The sequence below is a fragment of the Corvus brachyrhynchos genome, unplaced genomic scaffold (assembly GCF_000691975.1).
Source record: "Corvus brachyrhynchos isolate BGI_N302 unplaced genomic scaffold, ASM69197v1 scaffold126, whole genome shotgun sequence".
NCBI lineage: Eukaryota > Metazoa > Chordata > Aves > Passeriformes > Corvidae > Corvus > Corvus brachyrhynchos.
In genome coordinates, this window is record NW_008239283.1 from 9,933,442 (window position 1) to 9,951,667 (window position 18,226).

Below are 18,226 nucleotides of genomic sequence, written 5' to 3' on the forward strand. Positions count from 1 at the left end.
TGGATTTAATTTCCTCCTTATTTTCTAAAGCTCTGGTTTTGATACAGAACATGTATGTCCTTTGTCTTCACCTAATTCCTATTTGTATACATGTAGATAAGTGGGTTTTACTTGTATGAGCTTCTTTTCAGTAATTCATATTTGGTATTAACTTAGGTTGGTCTTGTTGCTGTTGCTGCACACAGCATCTGAGACTCAATGGTTTTCAAAAACACCAGGTCAAAGGCTTTGAAGTTTTGAGACAACATTTTTAAGATAAACATAACCCAGGAGGAAAACAGGCCAAGAAATGCACCTTGGGAGACAATCTCAGAGTACCAGTGCAATAATGGCCACTAATAATATAATAATTATATTTTCAAGCCATCTTAAAAAATTACCAACATTTGAAACTTCGGCCAACAGGGAAGGGGAACAGTTGCAGGATTCAAAGACTTGAATTATGTTTTAATATAGAGTCTAGATAATTCCCTATGTTTATTGATGAGCTGCCTATTCACTCATATTCTTTCCCACACATTTCAAATCAGCACTTACCAGTACCGGAACTTGGAACCCAAAGTGAAATAATGTGCAAAAAAGTTCTTCTGAGGGGGCAGTGGTCTGTCCAAACGGAAGAACGTGTGATGCTCAACACAAGCTTTCCACAAATTCTTACATGCTCGGTAATTCACCATATTGAATCCCAGTAACGTTTCTCTAGATTCATGCTAAAAAATGAGAAAAATTATATTTCAGGTAAGAATTATTTCAAGTTACTTTTGAAACTAAGATAAATATTGTTGACTTTGAGGCATTTTTTTTAAATCATGCTTTTTGAAGTGGTACTCTAATTTTCTATTAACTTTATGTACAACAAACCCTTTTTAAATACCTTTACAATTTCTTTGAAGAATTTTTTTTTGTTCCCCTGGGTCGTGGGTTTTTTTTTAAAGAGCCTGCTCAAAGGTTAACAGTCTGTTTAGTCATCTAGAAACAAGTCTAAAAGGTATGACCCAAACTACATGAAAATGATTCCATGATCTGAGAGCTCAAAGACAATGTGCCTCTCTGTTCAAAACTACAGTCAAGATGAGCAATTGTCATGCACATGTGGCAGCTGGAGATTGGAAACAGGTATTGATTTCAAGAGCAACTGATGTGCCTGCTTCTAAATGATTCATTAAATTCCTGGGAAATGCAAGAAGCAAAATAGCAAAGCAAGCTAAGCTACTCTGCCTGTTGAGAGAGCTTGATAAAAACCCTCTGTATGTCCAGAAATATCATCAGCATTCTTGTTTCTCTTCCCAGTACTAAATTCTCCCCAACATTTTGCACACCTTAACTGATTTCACTTAGTAGTAAATTCCTTTTCCAAGTTAAGCTTTTGTTGGTGTGCTCATCTTTAGATCTGCTGAGAAACCAAGGCAGAGACCTGAAATTCTTCACCCAGTGTTGTATTCGGGAACAAGAATGACACTGTATTTTCAGCTACATGACAAATTTAAGGCAAAATAAAATGGATTTAAAACAAACAGCAAACTCTTAAGTATTTATTGATGATATTTAAGAAATAATATCCAAGAAACTAAACGCTGATATTTTAATTCAATTACAAAGATTACTTATATCTCTGTTCTTAATTTCCAAGTTTTGCCAATTGCTCTCTGTATTTTCTAGACATGTGAACAGAAGCATTTAAAAATTACAAGTCAGGAACAAGATAACAGAAATTAAGTCCATTACCTATGCAGTCATAAAAAGCCTTATCAACAATGTAAAAGGCAAACAATATAAACAAGGTAGATTACTATTCTGCAAGAGAGCAACTATGTAAAATTATGGACTGCCCTCATCTGGATCCAGCAAAGGATGAAACAGCTAAGATTTTAGATTCTAACAAAAAGTTCTCATGATGTAGCGAATTTTCATGTTCTGTCAGCCTTTTGAACAGTTGGAAAAGAAAAATTGGTAAGTTATATGAGCTGATGATCATGCATTTTAATGTCATTCAAAGTATTATAATTATGGGTTGGGAAAAAAAAATATAACCTGCTGTTTCCCCTAGTTTGTATTCCAGAAAATGAGCTGATCAGAATCTCATGCCACCATCTGATCAGTAGATCAGACATGAAGCATGAAGGAAGAGCTGGTATGGCAGGATGAGAAGGAGCTGCAAAAGATCAACTTAATTGTAATTCGAGACAGCACTTTCACAGGAACTTGGTGCGCTAGAGCTTTAAAGGTACCTTAACAATAGTTCTATTCATAGCTTTTAAAGCTTTCATTGCAGTGCAGGGAGAAGTGATTCTCAAACCCTTCCCCTTCATCTCAATTACAGCTAGGAAACATTGTTTAAGATAAAGAATAATATATGATATTGGCTCCTAAGTGTACTCATCCTTCCCCTATTCACCCTTGCAGGTTCTGAAATATTCCAGTGTAACTTGGGCACCTGAAATTCATCTTTGCTGATGATTCTGGGGTGCAAGATCTGGTTCTACTGCTGAATTTAGAACAAGGTTGTCCCTGTCTTCCCTGAAAACAGCAGGCTCGAATCAATGTGGGCTCAGCGTAAGACCCCAAGCTGACATTTGTAATGTCCATGGTACTTCAGCCAAAAGCACATAAAGTAACAGGACAATTACACTGCAGCCCTGCAGCCCACGGAATGCTTTTACAGCACAAGGCTCCAGCAAGATGCACAATGCTCTACGGTATGACAACGACATACAGGCATTTCAGGGGGTTATGTCTGTTGAGATCAGTGTTAGAAGACTACCTCATGGAGCCACAGCACGATTCTGTTCCAAAATTTTTATCTTACTAATTGTGTCTGTGGTTTCTGTTAAAGAGAAGAAAACAGTCTGCTTGCTATGGAGAGGAAGAGGGAAGCAGCTGGGATGCAATACTGGTAATGAAGCTCTGGGCCCCAGCACAAAACTACAGTAAGACAAATAGAGGTAGGGTATAGTCAAATCCAAGTCTTCTTTGTGGTTCCTATTATTAAAAAAAGGCAAAACAAACAAAAAAAGCAGACTGGATACTGGTGCTCCTCTCACACAGAACAGCTCAGTACTTGAACAAGCACCTTGAGTGGGGCCATTCATTCAAACCTACCTTTGCCTGCCTTGAAACAGTGACTCCACAGCAGATCTCTTGCTGTTCAGGAAAGAAACTGGGTTGAAAAACTTACTCTCTAATGAAACCCTTTTACTTCGGCTAAGCAAGGAAAAATCCCAGAAAAAAAGCACTAATTCCCTACCCCATCTCAGAAAGATAAGACTTGTGCTTTATAAGGGCAGATGCTCCCCATACTCAACATATTCCAGAAACAGTGGGCAAAAGTCCTGTGAAAGCTTAAATGCAGCACAGATACTTCTGCCAGTAGTATTTGCTATTCACAAAAAAAGTGCAACACAGAAACTTTGATAGGATTAGGCAGCAATCAAGTAGGCATCTAATGAATGCCAGTGCTACTTAAGATCAAATATGTGCTTGGGCAGATAAGCCCATGCATCACCTTGTGATTTCAGACCAAGTTTTTCTAAAAGTCAGTCAAAAAAAGTCAAAGTTCAAAGCACAAACTTCAGATACATAAACTATAACTTAAAAAAAATAAAATCAATTATTTTGGCCACTCACTGAAACTAGGTTTCAGTTATGGCCAGAAACCTATCATCTTGTTTAGTTCCAGACTCAAGTCATTTTTCAATAGACATATGGCCTCCAAAAGAGCAAAAGAAAATGCTGAACAGCTTCTTTGGCTGTCAAAGAATCAAGACCACAAAAACATGCTGGATGGCATTAAGAGCTTGATGCTGGCTATTGATATTACTACAACTAAATCGTGCAACTAAATAGAACCAGAGAAGTTTAAGGAAACATCTAGAAAAATGAAACTACTGAATTATTCTAGAACAGCTTCAAACATGTAAGGGAAGCAGCATACCGAACAGGCAGAACAAAGGAAGATACGGTGGAAAAACCTGCTATTGAAGTAATGGCTCAGGGGGCTCCTAATGTTGGAGGAGTAAGTCCTACATATAACATACTTTCCCCCCACAAAACCATAAAACAACAATGGGAAAAAAAATCTACTCCAGTGGATATATGCTCCACCTATATGATTGTCAGAATACTCCACCATACTCAAGATTGTATTATACCACCACTGGAAAACGACTATGACACTAAACTGCTTCATCTCACTTCATTTAAGTGATTTATTTAAACACAGATTTAATCTAATAAAAGTAGGCAAATAGTTCTTCACTTATGTTGATGCCTTTAAGCTATGCCAAGTCAGGGAATAAATTTAACAGGTGATTACAAGACAAGGCACTTGCACTTTTGAGGACAGTTGCAATTAAAAGCTCTCAACACTCATTAGCAGCATCTGAAAAATATCTTTTTATGATTATAGAAAAGTGTATATAGCCCAGCTGGGAAAAAAATAAAACCAGTGAAACATTCCTTTCCCAAGTCCACTAACTTAATATTCTACAGCATCTCAGCTTTGCATTCAAATAATTGCGGTTTCTCAGATGTACAATTTGTTACATATTTACACACAAGTTTGAAACACATCATCAGCATACCATGAATGTATTTCCCCTGCCGTATCGTAAATAGGTGATTTAAAATACGCACTCAAAGCACTAGACCAGAGATATTTTACATACCAAATGTGCAATCACTGAGTCACTTCACCTAGTTTCTGCTGCCTAAAGAGAGTCATTTAGGCTCCCTTTATTGTTAATGGGAGTGAAAGCAAAAGGAAGAATATACCACCAGAGAGCAACTTAACCCATCCTAAAATGTACTTCCAGTTCAGATGTTTCAGCCTTCGCACCTTTGCGTGTGATTACTACAGAGGAAGTCTAACAGTGAGCCTTGGGGAGCCAAGTAACCATGAACAGAAAATACATTCTTTTAACCTAACTGAAGCTGAATATAGGTGAGATGAATCTTATCCTATGAATCTAGTCAGGGAAAGTAAATCTGGAAACAAGAATTTTAATATTAGCTGTGATTAAAAAATTAGTTTAAGTATGACTTCTTTGGAAGCCAAATTTGAACTTTGATCTTAAGATATTCACTACTTGGAATGAATGAAAATTTAAGTTCTTGCCACCAGTTTTCATCTGATATACAGAGTTTAAAGAAAAACACTATAAGGCTTTTTAATTTGTTGGCTTGGATAAGATGTCTCAGAAGAGAAATTACATTAATTATAAAAACTACATTCTCATGCAAGTAACAATATGCAGAGTATTAAAAGGTAACAGGGAAACAAGATGAGAAAGCTATCTTTGTATTACCTTCTCTTATAAGCAGATTTTTTTTCTGCAGAAAATAGAGGAAACAGTCAAGTACACAGTATGCAATCCTACTTTATATCTAGGTATCTTAATGTTCAAGGTCCTGAAATCTGCTACCACAGCATTTTCATCAAGTTCTGATTTAGAAAACAACTGCAGTTCATAATTTCTGAATTCCAAATAAAACTCCAAATTCTCATCTCACATGCAAATACCATTTCCTGCAACTGTAATGGAAGTTACACACACTGGTATCAAGACAAAATTTGATCTCCGGGCTGTCGGAGATCAGCTTGCCTTTGAGAACAAGCCTGTAGCTCCAGTGGGGTTTTACAAAAATGCTGTGTCCCCACAATACAACATTCCCCCCCATCTTTTTTGTATCACCATTTTTCTGCTCATGTTGCATAATGTCTGCTCACATTGACAGACACTCCTGTTCACTTCATGATTTTACTTAAGATACACCTGTGGTGTACCTGTACGACCCCTGTTTTCAGCATTAGTACTAGTCACCAGACATTGGCCTGATCTGACAGAACAGGTGTTTCCTCTTTGTATTTTTCTTGTTTAACCATATTGTCTCTAAACCTGGAACAGCCCTACAGTACTCAAGATGCATTTCTGCACAGAATCATCTTTTATATCCAGTCTGTAACTCTGTATTTCAGGTCTTCAAATCACAGAGTCATCGAACATTAAGGGTTAGAAGAGACCTTAAAGATCATGTAATCCCAACCCACCTGCCATGGGCAGGGACATCTCCCACCAAAACAGGTTGCTCAAGGCCTTGTCCAACCTGGCCTTGAGCACTGCCAGGGCTGTGGCACCCGCAACCTGTTCCACTGTCTCACCACCTTCACAGTAAATCCTTTCAGTTGTAAGAATTGCACAAAACCTCTTAACTAATCTGACGAGTTAATCACATAGTCATATTTTTAATAAATTTCTCCATCTTCCCCCAGTGCTATGTCTGTGATGGAAGCTCATCTCTTGGGGGCACAGAACAATCCATTTCTTGCTGAATTAAATGCACAGTGGTCCTGTGGTGCTTCATGGGATAGCAAACACATCAAGCAGTGAAACATTCAGCTCCAACCTTTTCCATAAGAAATTCAGAAGTAGGCATAAAAATTTACCACATGTAATTTAGAAGTACAAAGAAATTCTTATCTCTTCTATTTAAATATAAGTAATAAAGTCATCATGTATTACCAAATCTGAATAATAGAAATCAACATGTTTATCAAACATTAACTTACAAGCATATATATAACTGAAGCAGCATTAAGCGCTACCTTTAGTTTTAATTTGGTTTCTTATGACATTTAAATTTAATATTGATTTACTTGCAACCTTTTCCACATTTATCTTCCATAAACAAGTTACATTTCCTGCATACAAATGCAAAACTAAAAGGATCTAAAATATAAGGCAAATCAAATTAAAAAAAAAATCTTATAAAGCATTGTAATCGTCTACTTGAAACATGAAACAGCCAGAATGTTGGTGAAACTGGACTTTTAATTGCAGACAAAACCAAGAATCAACATAGTATCAGTCAGTATAATGCAGACATATGGTAGAAATGATTTCATTGCTTTCAGATCAAATTTAAGATAGTACTCACCAATTCTTTCCTAAGTTGAATAAAAAACTGCTTGCACTTAAAAGAAATTTTTACAATCTTCAACCTAAATGAAAAATAAAACCACAATATTTAAACATTTCATATACTGAATCATGGTTAAAGGCTTAAATACACCTACTAAAAATATACTTTCTAGAGAGATGAGATTTCATTTCCATAGACAAAAAGTAAGGTATCAAAGATTAAATAAAATAGTTTGTATAATTTGAAATTTACGGGCTGTGTATTTACATTATCCATCAAATTCAGTTGTTTACATCCTAAACCCAAGGCAGTTGCTAATTTTGGTATCTTTTCCCCATTCCAAAGCCCAAAGAGCCTTTCTATCCCCAGGTCATTCCAGGCAGATGTTCTCTTTTCTGAGGCTGCTTTCATTATCCCTCAGAATATGAAAAAATCCTTTGAGCTTCACCTGATCCCTGAAAGACATTATTTCTCTATGTTCTTACACATCTTTAAATATAACCAGAACTTGTTTTAGTAAAATAGCTAAGATAAGATATAAGCACAGAGATAGGACTCATGACCTTGTTTTTTATAAAGTTAACGAAAATAATCACACTATTAAGAGGAAAATAATATTTACAGTATCACATGACAGGGAAAAATCTGCCTACAGATCTGTTCACCTTTCAAGTTACCTATAAATATATGAAATACTGACAGTAATTCCAGACTGTTTTGGGTGGTCACTCTAATACTAGTTATGCAACATGGCAAAAGACAGGCTGTATTTCCATCACAATCTAATTATATACTTTTTCAAAGAAATGTAGTATTAGGATAGTCGACATATTTTATTAAATATACAGGAGTATCACTTTGGTCAAGAAAAAAGTGAGGTTCAAATTGTACAAAGAAAAACATGGTAACTTTCGTTACTTGAAAAATGAACAACTTATACAATACTGCAAAAGGACTGGAATTACTACTTGCGTATTTATCACTTGCTGAATAAAAAACCCTTTAGACCAGGAAGGATGAGAAGCAAAACATTACAGACACCTAAGTTGGATATCTATATCTAGAAATTATCTTCTTAACTTAATCAAATAAAGACATTTTTCTTCAGGGGATTATTCAGAGCAGGAACCTAAGTGGAATGTCCTAATTTGTTGGGAGAGTCTCTATCTGCAGTAACATAAGGACATTCTCTGAACATTAGTGTTTAAATTATGCTTGTTTACATCTTTTCCCATTTCTTTTTCCTTTCCTAGCCTTGCCATTAGTTTAACAGTTAACAATAACAAAGAAAAAAAAAAGGGAGCAGCAATAACTGTCCTATTTGTTAGTCTGGGTTTTTTTTAAAATTCTTAACAAGTTCTTGCTATCAGAGTTAGTTTCTCAAGGATTTGGAACTTTAAGGGGAGTTACATCTTATGTACTGAAATCAAATTATTCCCCTGGCAATGCATCAATCTTCTTAGAACCTCCTGCGACAAAAAATTGCTTAAGGGTAATGTAGGCTGGATCTTATATTTGCTGGATAGGACACACACTAGTGATTATTAACAGTCTGACTGTGGGAAAAGCAGAAAAAAAATTATTAGACTATTTAGGCTGCAGTTAATCAACAAGTATGTTATTACTAGTTTTCTAAAATTTTGGTGTACAGTGCAATTAAAAGAACATTTTAATATATACCTTTCCTAAAAAAAGAGTTCCATACACTCTGCAACATATCTGATTTGCTTAGCAATTATTCCGTTTATAAAAACATTTACTATCTTTTATTCTTTGGGTTTCCTCTTCTGCTAAAGAAATTACTGCCTTTGGTGGTTTACAAACTCAAAGAGAGTAAGAATAATACATACAGAGTTTTAATCTCATCTCATAATTTAGGCTCACAGAGTGAGGTCAGCTGACTTTTAAGACTGAAACCATTTGGAACAGACTCAAAGCTGTAACATTAGCCAAAAAGGTCTAACTCAAATCAAAAGAGCTGCCATTCAAGTATAAAGAAATGACTCAGCAAAGCTTATTCTCAGCTATTTAAAAAAAAATACAGCAAATAAGAGAATACTCAATACTGCTAATACCCTGCTAGGCACTGAATGAGCATATCCATACTCAGCCCAAGGAAAAGGCATGTCTGCCTACGTTTCCTTTCTCTGACTGTTGGCAATGCTGCATATCCAAGGAGAAGCGTAAGAACAGGCAGGCATCAGTATTACTTTCCTGGTATGATTTTCCCATCTACAGTCACCTCAGACATCCTAAATAATAAAATATATATTTTTAAACGAAGAGATATTTAAAAGTCCTAGTCTAAAATGCAGTACTCAAACACGTGGAAGGAGTCTCATGATACCAAGCCCTGGTTCTCACTAAGGGCTTTACCACCCTGACCCTTGGGAGGGTGATAAGGCAGGACTTGAGCAATCCAGCAAATTTCTTGAGCAAGACCTCTTTGGCACAGGTTCTGGACCAGTCACCCAGGGAAGATGCTCTTGGTAGCCCAAGTCACAAACAAGAAAGGATTGTCCAGATTTAGTAGCCAAAGACAAATTTGGCTCCAGCAACTGTGAGATGGCGAAGTTACAGATTTTAAAGTGGAGGGACGTAGCAGACTAAACCATTGGTTCATGAGAGGAAACTCCAGTTTCTTCATTGTTCTGGTGGGCAAAATCCCACAGAAGCTGCCTTTTGGTCACAGGAACAGAGGACAGACAGTCAGTCTTAAAGGACAATCTTCTCAATCCAGAACAATCCCAATGTGCTAGAAAACATGCCAGCATGAGAAGAGGCCAGCCAAGACAGAACTGCTGACGGGGCTCAAACACAAAAGGAAGTGTACAAGATACGTAAGCAGGATTAGATGACCAAGGAGGAACACTGTACTACCTAATCATTCAGGGATAAAACTAGGAAATCCACAGCACAACTGCAGTTTCAACTGGCACTGGATGCAAGAGGCAATAAAGCTTTCCAGAGATACATCAACCACAAACAACAGGCAAAGGAAAGCACGTTTCCAACTGCTGAACAGGTGGTCTAGTAACAAAGGAAAGGCTGACATACTCCATGACTTCTCCTTTGGTCTTTAATCTCCTTGGATTCCCAGGTCTCTGTGCCTGGTAGCAAAGTCTAGGGAAAGGAGGAATTATCTACAGTACAGGAAGATCAAGTTAGGACACATGGGATAAAAGGCAGTGTCCTTTGTTTTCCCCTATTTCTAACTTGTCTTCCTCCTGTTTAATTTCTCCCCATGATCAAAAGGTTCAAAAAAAGCAATTCAGATATTATATCAAATTAAGAGGGAGAGGGCAAAGACATTTTACTTGATTGTTCTCTAAGCAATACAGTTAAATCTTTATTTCCTCCCACATATATATGCATGTCTAGCCTCTCACTCATCTCAAAACTCAGCTTCAGGAGTACTGAAACACGGGTATCCAGATATCCACTGTACCCATAAAGCACTGGGAAGACATTACACAGCTCCAGTTGTACAGGAGCAAGAATAAGTGGAAGCAAAAGGAAGAGGTAACAGAACTGGCACAGGAGCAGCAGCATGATTATGGATAAAAAGAAAGGGTAATAGGTCTATTACTGAGCTATATTGTGGAAACTGGTATTTCAGATTATTACTCATAGCAAAAGAAAGCCTCTAACAGGGTGAAATGGGGAAGGGCGGCTCTTTTTTTTTCTTTGTAAAGACCAATTTTGGTGGTAACTATAGTCTTCACAGGAAGAAATTAATACCCCTCATGTCAGCTGATATGGTTGAATACAAGGAAGAACTGTTTAGGTAATTACACACATACAAAAAACCACACTAAGAATTTAGATCAGCATCCCTGGCATGCAAACAATATGAAGCAGAACTCACAGAAACCTCCAACTTCCATTAGGGATGTGTAGCTTAATTATGACTTCGATCGTACATACTCAGTAATTTACCAGTGTGCTTTACAGAACGTATTTCTACTACTGCTGTTTTACCCAAAATAACAGCAGTAAAATCAGACTGAAATAAAACCTTCCTTATTATTACACCACTCAATTTATAAAGCAGCCTTAGCCCAGAAATGGCTCCAACATTTCAAAACTCTCACCACATGAAGGATATCTTTCCTAGAATGTGTCACTATTATAAAGGCAGGTCTGACTGACCAGTACAGTAGTTTCACGCTTATCATTGCAAGATCCTGTTTTAATTTACCCTATAATCATGAAGACTGGAAATTTACATGCTTTGTCTCAGACTTATTTTTCTTCAAATAACATATAAGTAAAATGTTCACCATGTTCAGTTGTACTGGCTGCAGATAACACTTTGATATAGCTTTGTTTTTTCTTTCTCTCTGAAAATCTACTAGAATTCAATCACACTGTTTCTCAGCTTGGTAAACCGCAAAATATATAACACCCTACAATGAACCTTGAGACTAAGCTTAGCACAGAACCAGAGTACCTCAGAAACTCACTGGGTTGCAGAAAAGATCAAGCACACATCAGCAGCAAACAAAAATGCAAAATCAGTAGCAAATGAACAGTTCTCATCATTTCTCTAGGACGAACAGCTTTTGTGCCTGGTGAACTAATGTCTGTTATGATAATCTCGTATGACTGACTTCACCCACTCAGAATGCAGCTATAGCAACTCAGTGACACAAGTAGTAAGGCTGTCAAAGTGGATTCCAGGCAAAGGAAACCAAGGGAAGGTTACTTCTGCAGGAACTACAAAAGGCATCGGGGAAGGTGATACAGCTTCTGTAGAGCACCACAGAGCACTTCTAAAGAGCACTACAGAAGCCACAGTACAGAAAAGAATTTCTCTTTCTTTCCTGATCATATAAGAATAAAGAGTAGGATCCCAGCTTAAGCAGTAGGATATTTAATAGGGATAAGTCCATCTTTACAGAACAGCTTTAAAACTATTTCAGATAAAAGAAATAAATGACAGCATTTTCTGCACTAAATGCACTATCATAAAAATTATTATCTATGGATGAAGAGATTATAATATCCTGAATGCCCCACCTCAGCTATTCAGAAGTACCTTAACTACATTAAATTTAAAATTACAATTAACTTACAGGTCACAAAACAGGTAAGAGAAGTCAATCTCCAGGTTAATATTTTTCAATTCAACTGTCTCTTTAAAGACTGTAAGCTAGACAATCACACTGGCCCAGGCTATACGGTTAATTAAATATTAAGTATGCTTACAAACTGAATTAAAATTCATTACCGTTTCATTAGAGTATCAAAGTTGTTTAACAGCACAGCATGCAGACCAGGACAAAACCCCACCAAAAAATTCCCCATAGCACAACATAAGATAAATAATTTCAACATGATATGATACAACTCAAGTTTCAGTCTTTCTCAGAGTGGTAAAAATATTTTGAAATAGCAAATAAAAACATTAAACAGCTGTCCTTACCACTGAAAGGTGTTAATTCGTACTCTGTTCTTAAAAATTAGTATTCCACCTGACATCACTCCAATCATTATTTCATTGTTACTCTGATCCTTTAAAAGAAAAGAGAAAATTACTTGGAAGAACAAAATAAATATCTCTTGAGACTTCATATGTATTCATTCTCATCTCCCTCTAAACACACAAATTAATGTGGAAGGCAATGTGTTTTAATAAGACAAATAAGAAATTAAATTATTCACTCATATTAAGGACAAACCTGAATGTTTGCTCTGAGTTCCTTATAAGTTACCACAAAAATTTAACTTCTCAAGTTAGATCGCCTGTCTTTCAACAACTTTGAAGAAATAAATACAAAAGTATTCTAGTTTATTAAGAACAGCAGCACTAATAGACTGGTTTGGCAATTGCTACACTAAAAGCAACCAGCAACTTCAATTCCTACCTGAAAGGAAATTGCAATCTCAGAACAGAGAGAGGACAGATTCTAAAACAATATTGTAAGCATATTTAAATAGCACATTTTTCCTGAAATATCTTTGCACTCTAATCAAGCACATGCTATAGAACTCTCAATATGTGTGCAAAAGCAGTGGATACAAGTGAGCAGCTAAGTGGGGTACATTTCCAATTCTATTCCAACTTTCTCCAGCCTTAGGGTATAGGACAAGAATACTTAAAAACTAGGGATGTCAATTACTAAAAGCAATGTTATTTAGAGGCTTTGCAGAAATGGTAGCACTGTACTGACATGTTAAGATCATTTGAGTTAAGAACTTGAGCTACTTGCTTTACCAGGTAAAACTAACACTCTATCAAATTATAGTACCTGACATTCACAGTTCACTCTATATTTTCATGATTTATAATTTGGTTCTAGTAGGAACCAAATTAAATATTTTCAAAGCTGACAGATCCTTAAATATCAAATGCACATTCAACAAGCACATTTTTCTTATTCATCAGTAGCCAACTGAACTGGCATTCAAGCCAACAAAGCTCAACCTGATTGACACGCAGATAACTAAGCACAAATTTAAGTGAAGAAATACCCTCACTAGAGTGAAATAGTGGATATTCAATCGGTAAATCCCAGTTAGGCACCTAATAAGATAATATTTTTTTTCTTTTTTTCTCTTGTTAGCAGAAGCCAGGAAGGCTCACTAAAAAGGAAAGTGTATTTTTCCATAAATCTCAGATGAATCCATCTTTACATTGCAACACCAGTTCATCCAGACTTACCCTTGCATAGTGCAATTCAACTCCATAAAGTTCTAAGGTACGTGCTGTATTGAGATAATTGAACTCTGCTTCTGCAGGAGACAACCCTCTGAAAGAAAGCAGCTAAATCAGAAATGTTCTAACACGACCTCCCACATCAGGCTCCCCAGTGAGTGCAGACAGAAAATCTGCATTCGTTTTATTACTTCTACCCCCACCCAAAAATTTTAACAGAAAAGAATGTTTCCACAAGAACCAAGTCTTGACAAGCGCCCACAACACATTTTATTTTAAAGCACTTTATCATTTAAATGTTTGTGGAGCCCTAGAATCTGGAAATTAGTTTTACAATCCTGTATTTGGCATTGGTAATTTAAATTACCATCAATTCATTTAAATGTCTTTACCCTAGCTAAGAGAATTTTCTAAGCCTTTATCTGAAATGTAACATAACATTCAGTAGTTTTGAAAGCAACAAACATGCCCCAATCAAGCAAATGTTTTACAAATACTGCTTATATTTTGTTAAATTTAGCTGTAACAAAAGGCACCTAAGTTCTAAAATACGAAGGAACCATCACTGGAAAGTACCACAATGTTACATACTGAAAAAAAAATATTTTCCATTGCTTCATTGCCTTTTCCTCTTTCAGAAAGGTCACAGACTTGCACACAGGAAAGAGCAGATATTGAAGAAAAGGACTTTGTTACTTCTAAAGTAACTCTTTTACTGGTGAGAGCATCATGAAAACAAAGCCCTTATGCTCAGAACATTCCCCCAAGACTGAAAGAAACTCTTAAAGAAAATATATCCAGCTAAGTTAATATCCTGGATAATACACACAAGTACTGTTTTCAGAGTACCTTTAACTTAACATGTTCATTATTTAACTAATTTAAATATGGATATTCTGTATAGACCATCAATGGTATACATTATACAGATAATCTCCAAAGAAATCACATTATCTTAAAAAAGCCAACCAAAACCAACCAACCAATCAAAAAACCCAACACCCCACCCACCCTGAAACCTTTAAGAAAAAATACTATTTTGTTTTATATAATAGCACAGCATCAGCAGTCAGGATTTGACAAAGTCAGTATCTTCTGATGTAAATCCTTACATGTGCTGCTGATGTAATTTTGCTATTTCTTTTTCAAAGTCTTGAGGCTGGCTAGGGATGAAAGAATATTCTGAGAGGTAGCCTGGCAAGTTTTCTGAATGGTTGTAGTCTCCCAGCTCGGCTAAAATATTAAAAAGAGAGGTTATTGTTTATCACTGATGTACTTGGCATTGTGCAATGCCCCCAAATTCACATGAGTCTGCTCCCACATAATTTATGATCTACAGCAAACAAAAAGAGAGAAGACATTTGAACTCCCCTTTTCCACTTTGAATAAACAGTCACATTCTCAGTGAACACCATGGAAATTATTTAGAGAGAGCTTTGATTATGCCCTTATGAAGGAAGCTTGTAATGTTTAATTTTTAATAGACAAATTAATCCATAAATGCTGTTATTACAGCTAGCACTAAGTAGGATATATATATATATATATGTAGGATAGTATTCAATTCTTCTTTTATTATTTTACCTTTGCTTGTTTTCATGTGATTACACAATTTTATTCTTTTAAGACTACAACTGCTACTTCATCATGAAGATCTGCAAAAACCACCAACTCATTCTGCAGCAAGATACATTCAGAAGCATTAGAAAAATATTTTTTGCACATTCAGTTGTATGTATGGAAAGAAGTACACATACGTACATCTACATTGAAACTACTAAAAGTGTATTTACGTAATTTCTAACACTTTCCTAAAATTATAAGAAATAAATTACACTCACATTTGTCAGAAAAAAAAACATATAAACAATATTTGCTAAAAATACAGTCTTTGATGCTTTTGTAAATACAGTAGAAAAAAATTCAGCTTTAAATATCTCCAATCCCTGTAACAGATCTACAGTGATAGATAAGAAACATAAAATGAAAAGTGGAAAGATAACAGTAACACATCATGATATGGGGTCCTGGGCAGGCCTAGTGACACTGACAAGACGGATGAAGGCACTTACGGAGCAGGAGGATGAGGAAAGGAAGGGAGGGTAGGAAAAAGCTCTGAGTCACTTGCATCACCACAAACAAATCCTATTTTAAATAATTTAAAAACTAGAAAATTGGGCCAGATTTTATAACAGAATGCATTCCTTGCTGAAATCCAAGGGTACAGGACTGAGATCTGTATCTGCTATTTACATATATTTATAAAGAATACAGGAAGTTTATTACTAGGCAGGTACAGAAAACATTAGATAGAGCTCTGTATGCTGAAGAACTTAATGGCAGAAGGATCTCATGGATAAATGTAAATACAATACACTGTGCATGCCCACCAATTCTACAATATTTAAAAAAAAAACAACCCATAGTGCATTCTTAATACCCTAAAATGTTATCAAGTTTTCATAGTTCCTGTTACATTATCAAATACTTTATCTCTTCCAAGACAACTCCCTATGGCATGACAGCATTTGCAGTACATTTTTCAGGCAGCTGAAGTGTGGGAGTTTTGTTTAAGAGAAACAAGTCTATTGATCGACCTAGAAAAAGGTGACCACTTAACAAAACCATGCACAAAACATGACATTAACATTACTACATATTTTTAATGAAAATATTAACATGGACACTATTTGTCTGATATGTACAAAGTATACAAAGTACTAATGTGGATATAAGTATCTTTAACAGTAGAAAAACACATGATTATAGATGAATATATCAGGATTGCTTAATTCAAGTTAAGTTTATGAAGAAAAACTGAGTGAGGAAGAAAACTAAATCTCAGTTTTCAAGACTCATCTACTCACTGGCTTAAAATTGCCAAGATGGGTATTGAACTTTTTGGCCAGATATGACCAGAATTCCCTTTTCCACACTTATTTGGAGGTACACTGTATGGTATGTTAAAAATGTTTTAGTGTCTTAAGAAATACTTTTTAGTATCATTCTCAAGGCAAAAGCCACAACTCTACGCCTCAGAATACCCAGGAATAAAAGAGTATTGAGTTGGGGTTTTCTAACAGCATGGCTTTAAGTATTTTTTCCATCTCCAATTCAGCAAAATATGCTGGGGGAGGACAACCAATCAATTTCCTTAATCATGAGAAAATTAGCACCATGCCCACAAACACCACAATATAATGCCATACAAAGTGCATTCTTTAGAAACTAATCAATAAGACCTTTTATATATTTCAGTACTAACAAGTACACAAACATTAATTATACTTACATTGAACAGCATAGGAAGCCAGAAGAGCAGCAGTATTGTAAGGACAGGGCAACCTGTTTTGTTTTTAAAATAAGAAATAAATAAAATTACGTATTTCATATGACATTTGGCTATTTTGAAAACCCTAGTCTTTTAGAGTCTATGGACAAATTTGACAGGTAATTATTATAAACACTTCAACTTGCACAGACAGTTATTTATTCTTTATATATTTTTATTTTTGCAGGCAAAATCTCTCATTATTAAGTTTTTCTTGACCAAATTTACATTTAATGTTTAATACAGAAAAAATGTCTTACCTTCCAGTAAGAATGTCCTGCTTAATTTGCAAAAAGTACTGGTACCTTATTTAGAAAAGCAAATAAAAAAACTATAATTAAAAATAAAATTATTACATAATTTTTCATCAATTTAATGCATTTTTCTTTCATTTAGTGCAAAACTAAAACTTGGCATTCTGCATGCTATTTCTTAAACTCTAATGGGAAATGAAACTCTGCTTGGTAAAATAATAATACAACTTTGTAAATTAAATTACTTACAGGCTATGAAGTCATACATTATATTTCATGAAAAGGCTACAAATTTCACATTCTTCCTGCTTTGTACAGCAACCACAAGTTGAAGTTTGCATCTGTATATGGAGGTACCCTCATAGGAATGATTTCTACTCCAGGTAGACAGAATTAATTTATTCTCACTGAGTGTTTGATACTACCGTGTTTTCATTTATCTTAATTATTCTTAGTATTTTGAAGTTACATTATTATTACAAAAGTTGTGGACTCTATTATGTCAAACACCTCTCAATTAACTTCCCTTGAACTTCCACAAAGTTTTCTTTTAATTATGATGTGAAAAAAGCTTGTTTTAGAAATTAATCTAGTTTTTCCATGCCCACTCTTTCAAGTCAGGAAGGAGATGGATAGAAGAAAAGGAATGGCCAAACACTTTAAAACAAACTATTTCCCACCAAACAGGGGCAGCAGAAACACCATGACTTAAAAACTCCAACAAGCCTGAAAGTACAAACAAATTTCCGTCTAAATTACTTCCTTTGTTTCTCCAACAAAACCCAAATATTCTGTTAACATATCAGAATGAGACTTTTGTTCATTCCATTTAGTTCCTTCATATTGCACTCAGAGGTTTTAGAAAATTTCAACAAAGTATCATGTTTACATAAAGTGGCAAATCACACTAGAGACTGCAATGGGGTAACAAACAAGACTTACCAAGATGGCAGGATATTAGCAAAAGCTTAGATTTTCAGAAGAAAAATCCTTGCAACAGAGCATAAAAGCTGCTGTAGAATTTGTCTCTACTGCCTTTTTAATTTTTTAGTAATAGTAACA

General features: G+C 35.5%; 1 protein-coding gene across 5 annotated transcripts in view; it reads right to left on the minus strand.

Moving 5' to 3' along the window:
• PTPN4 (protein tyrosine phosphatase, non-receptor type 4) overlaps positions 1-18,226 on the minus strand; it is a 90,600-nt gene that overhangs the window by 41,187 nt on the left and 31,187 nt on the right. For 3 of the 5 annotated variants that reach the window (XR_001863931.1, XM_017740181.1, XM_017740183.1), the window contains exons 6-13: positions 17,171-17,215; positions 16,872-16,924; positions 14,692-14,812; positions 13,586-13,673; positions 12,789-12,830; positions 12,347-12,435; positions 6,934-6,997; positions 538-710 (exon numbers count right to left, since the gene is read on the minus strand). Coding sequence is in view for 3 of the 5 variants with exons in the window: in XM_017740181.1 (XP_017595670.1) it covers positions 538-710; positions 6,934-6,997; positions 12,347-12,435; positions 12,789-12,830; positions 13,586-13,673; positions 14,692-14,812; positions 16,872-16,924; positions 17,171-17,215 (675 nt within the window). In the remaining 2 variants the exon portion in view is untranslated. The remainder of the gene's footprint in view (positions 1-537; positions 711-6,933; positions 6,998-12,346; positions 12,436-12,788; positions 12,831-13,585; positions 13,674-14,691; positions 14,813-16,871; positions 16,925-17,170; positions 17,216-18,226) is intronic. The other 2 variants (XR_001863932.1, XM_017740182.1) reach the window with 1 other exon arrangement.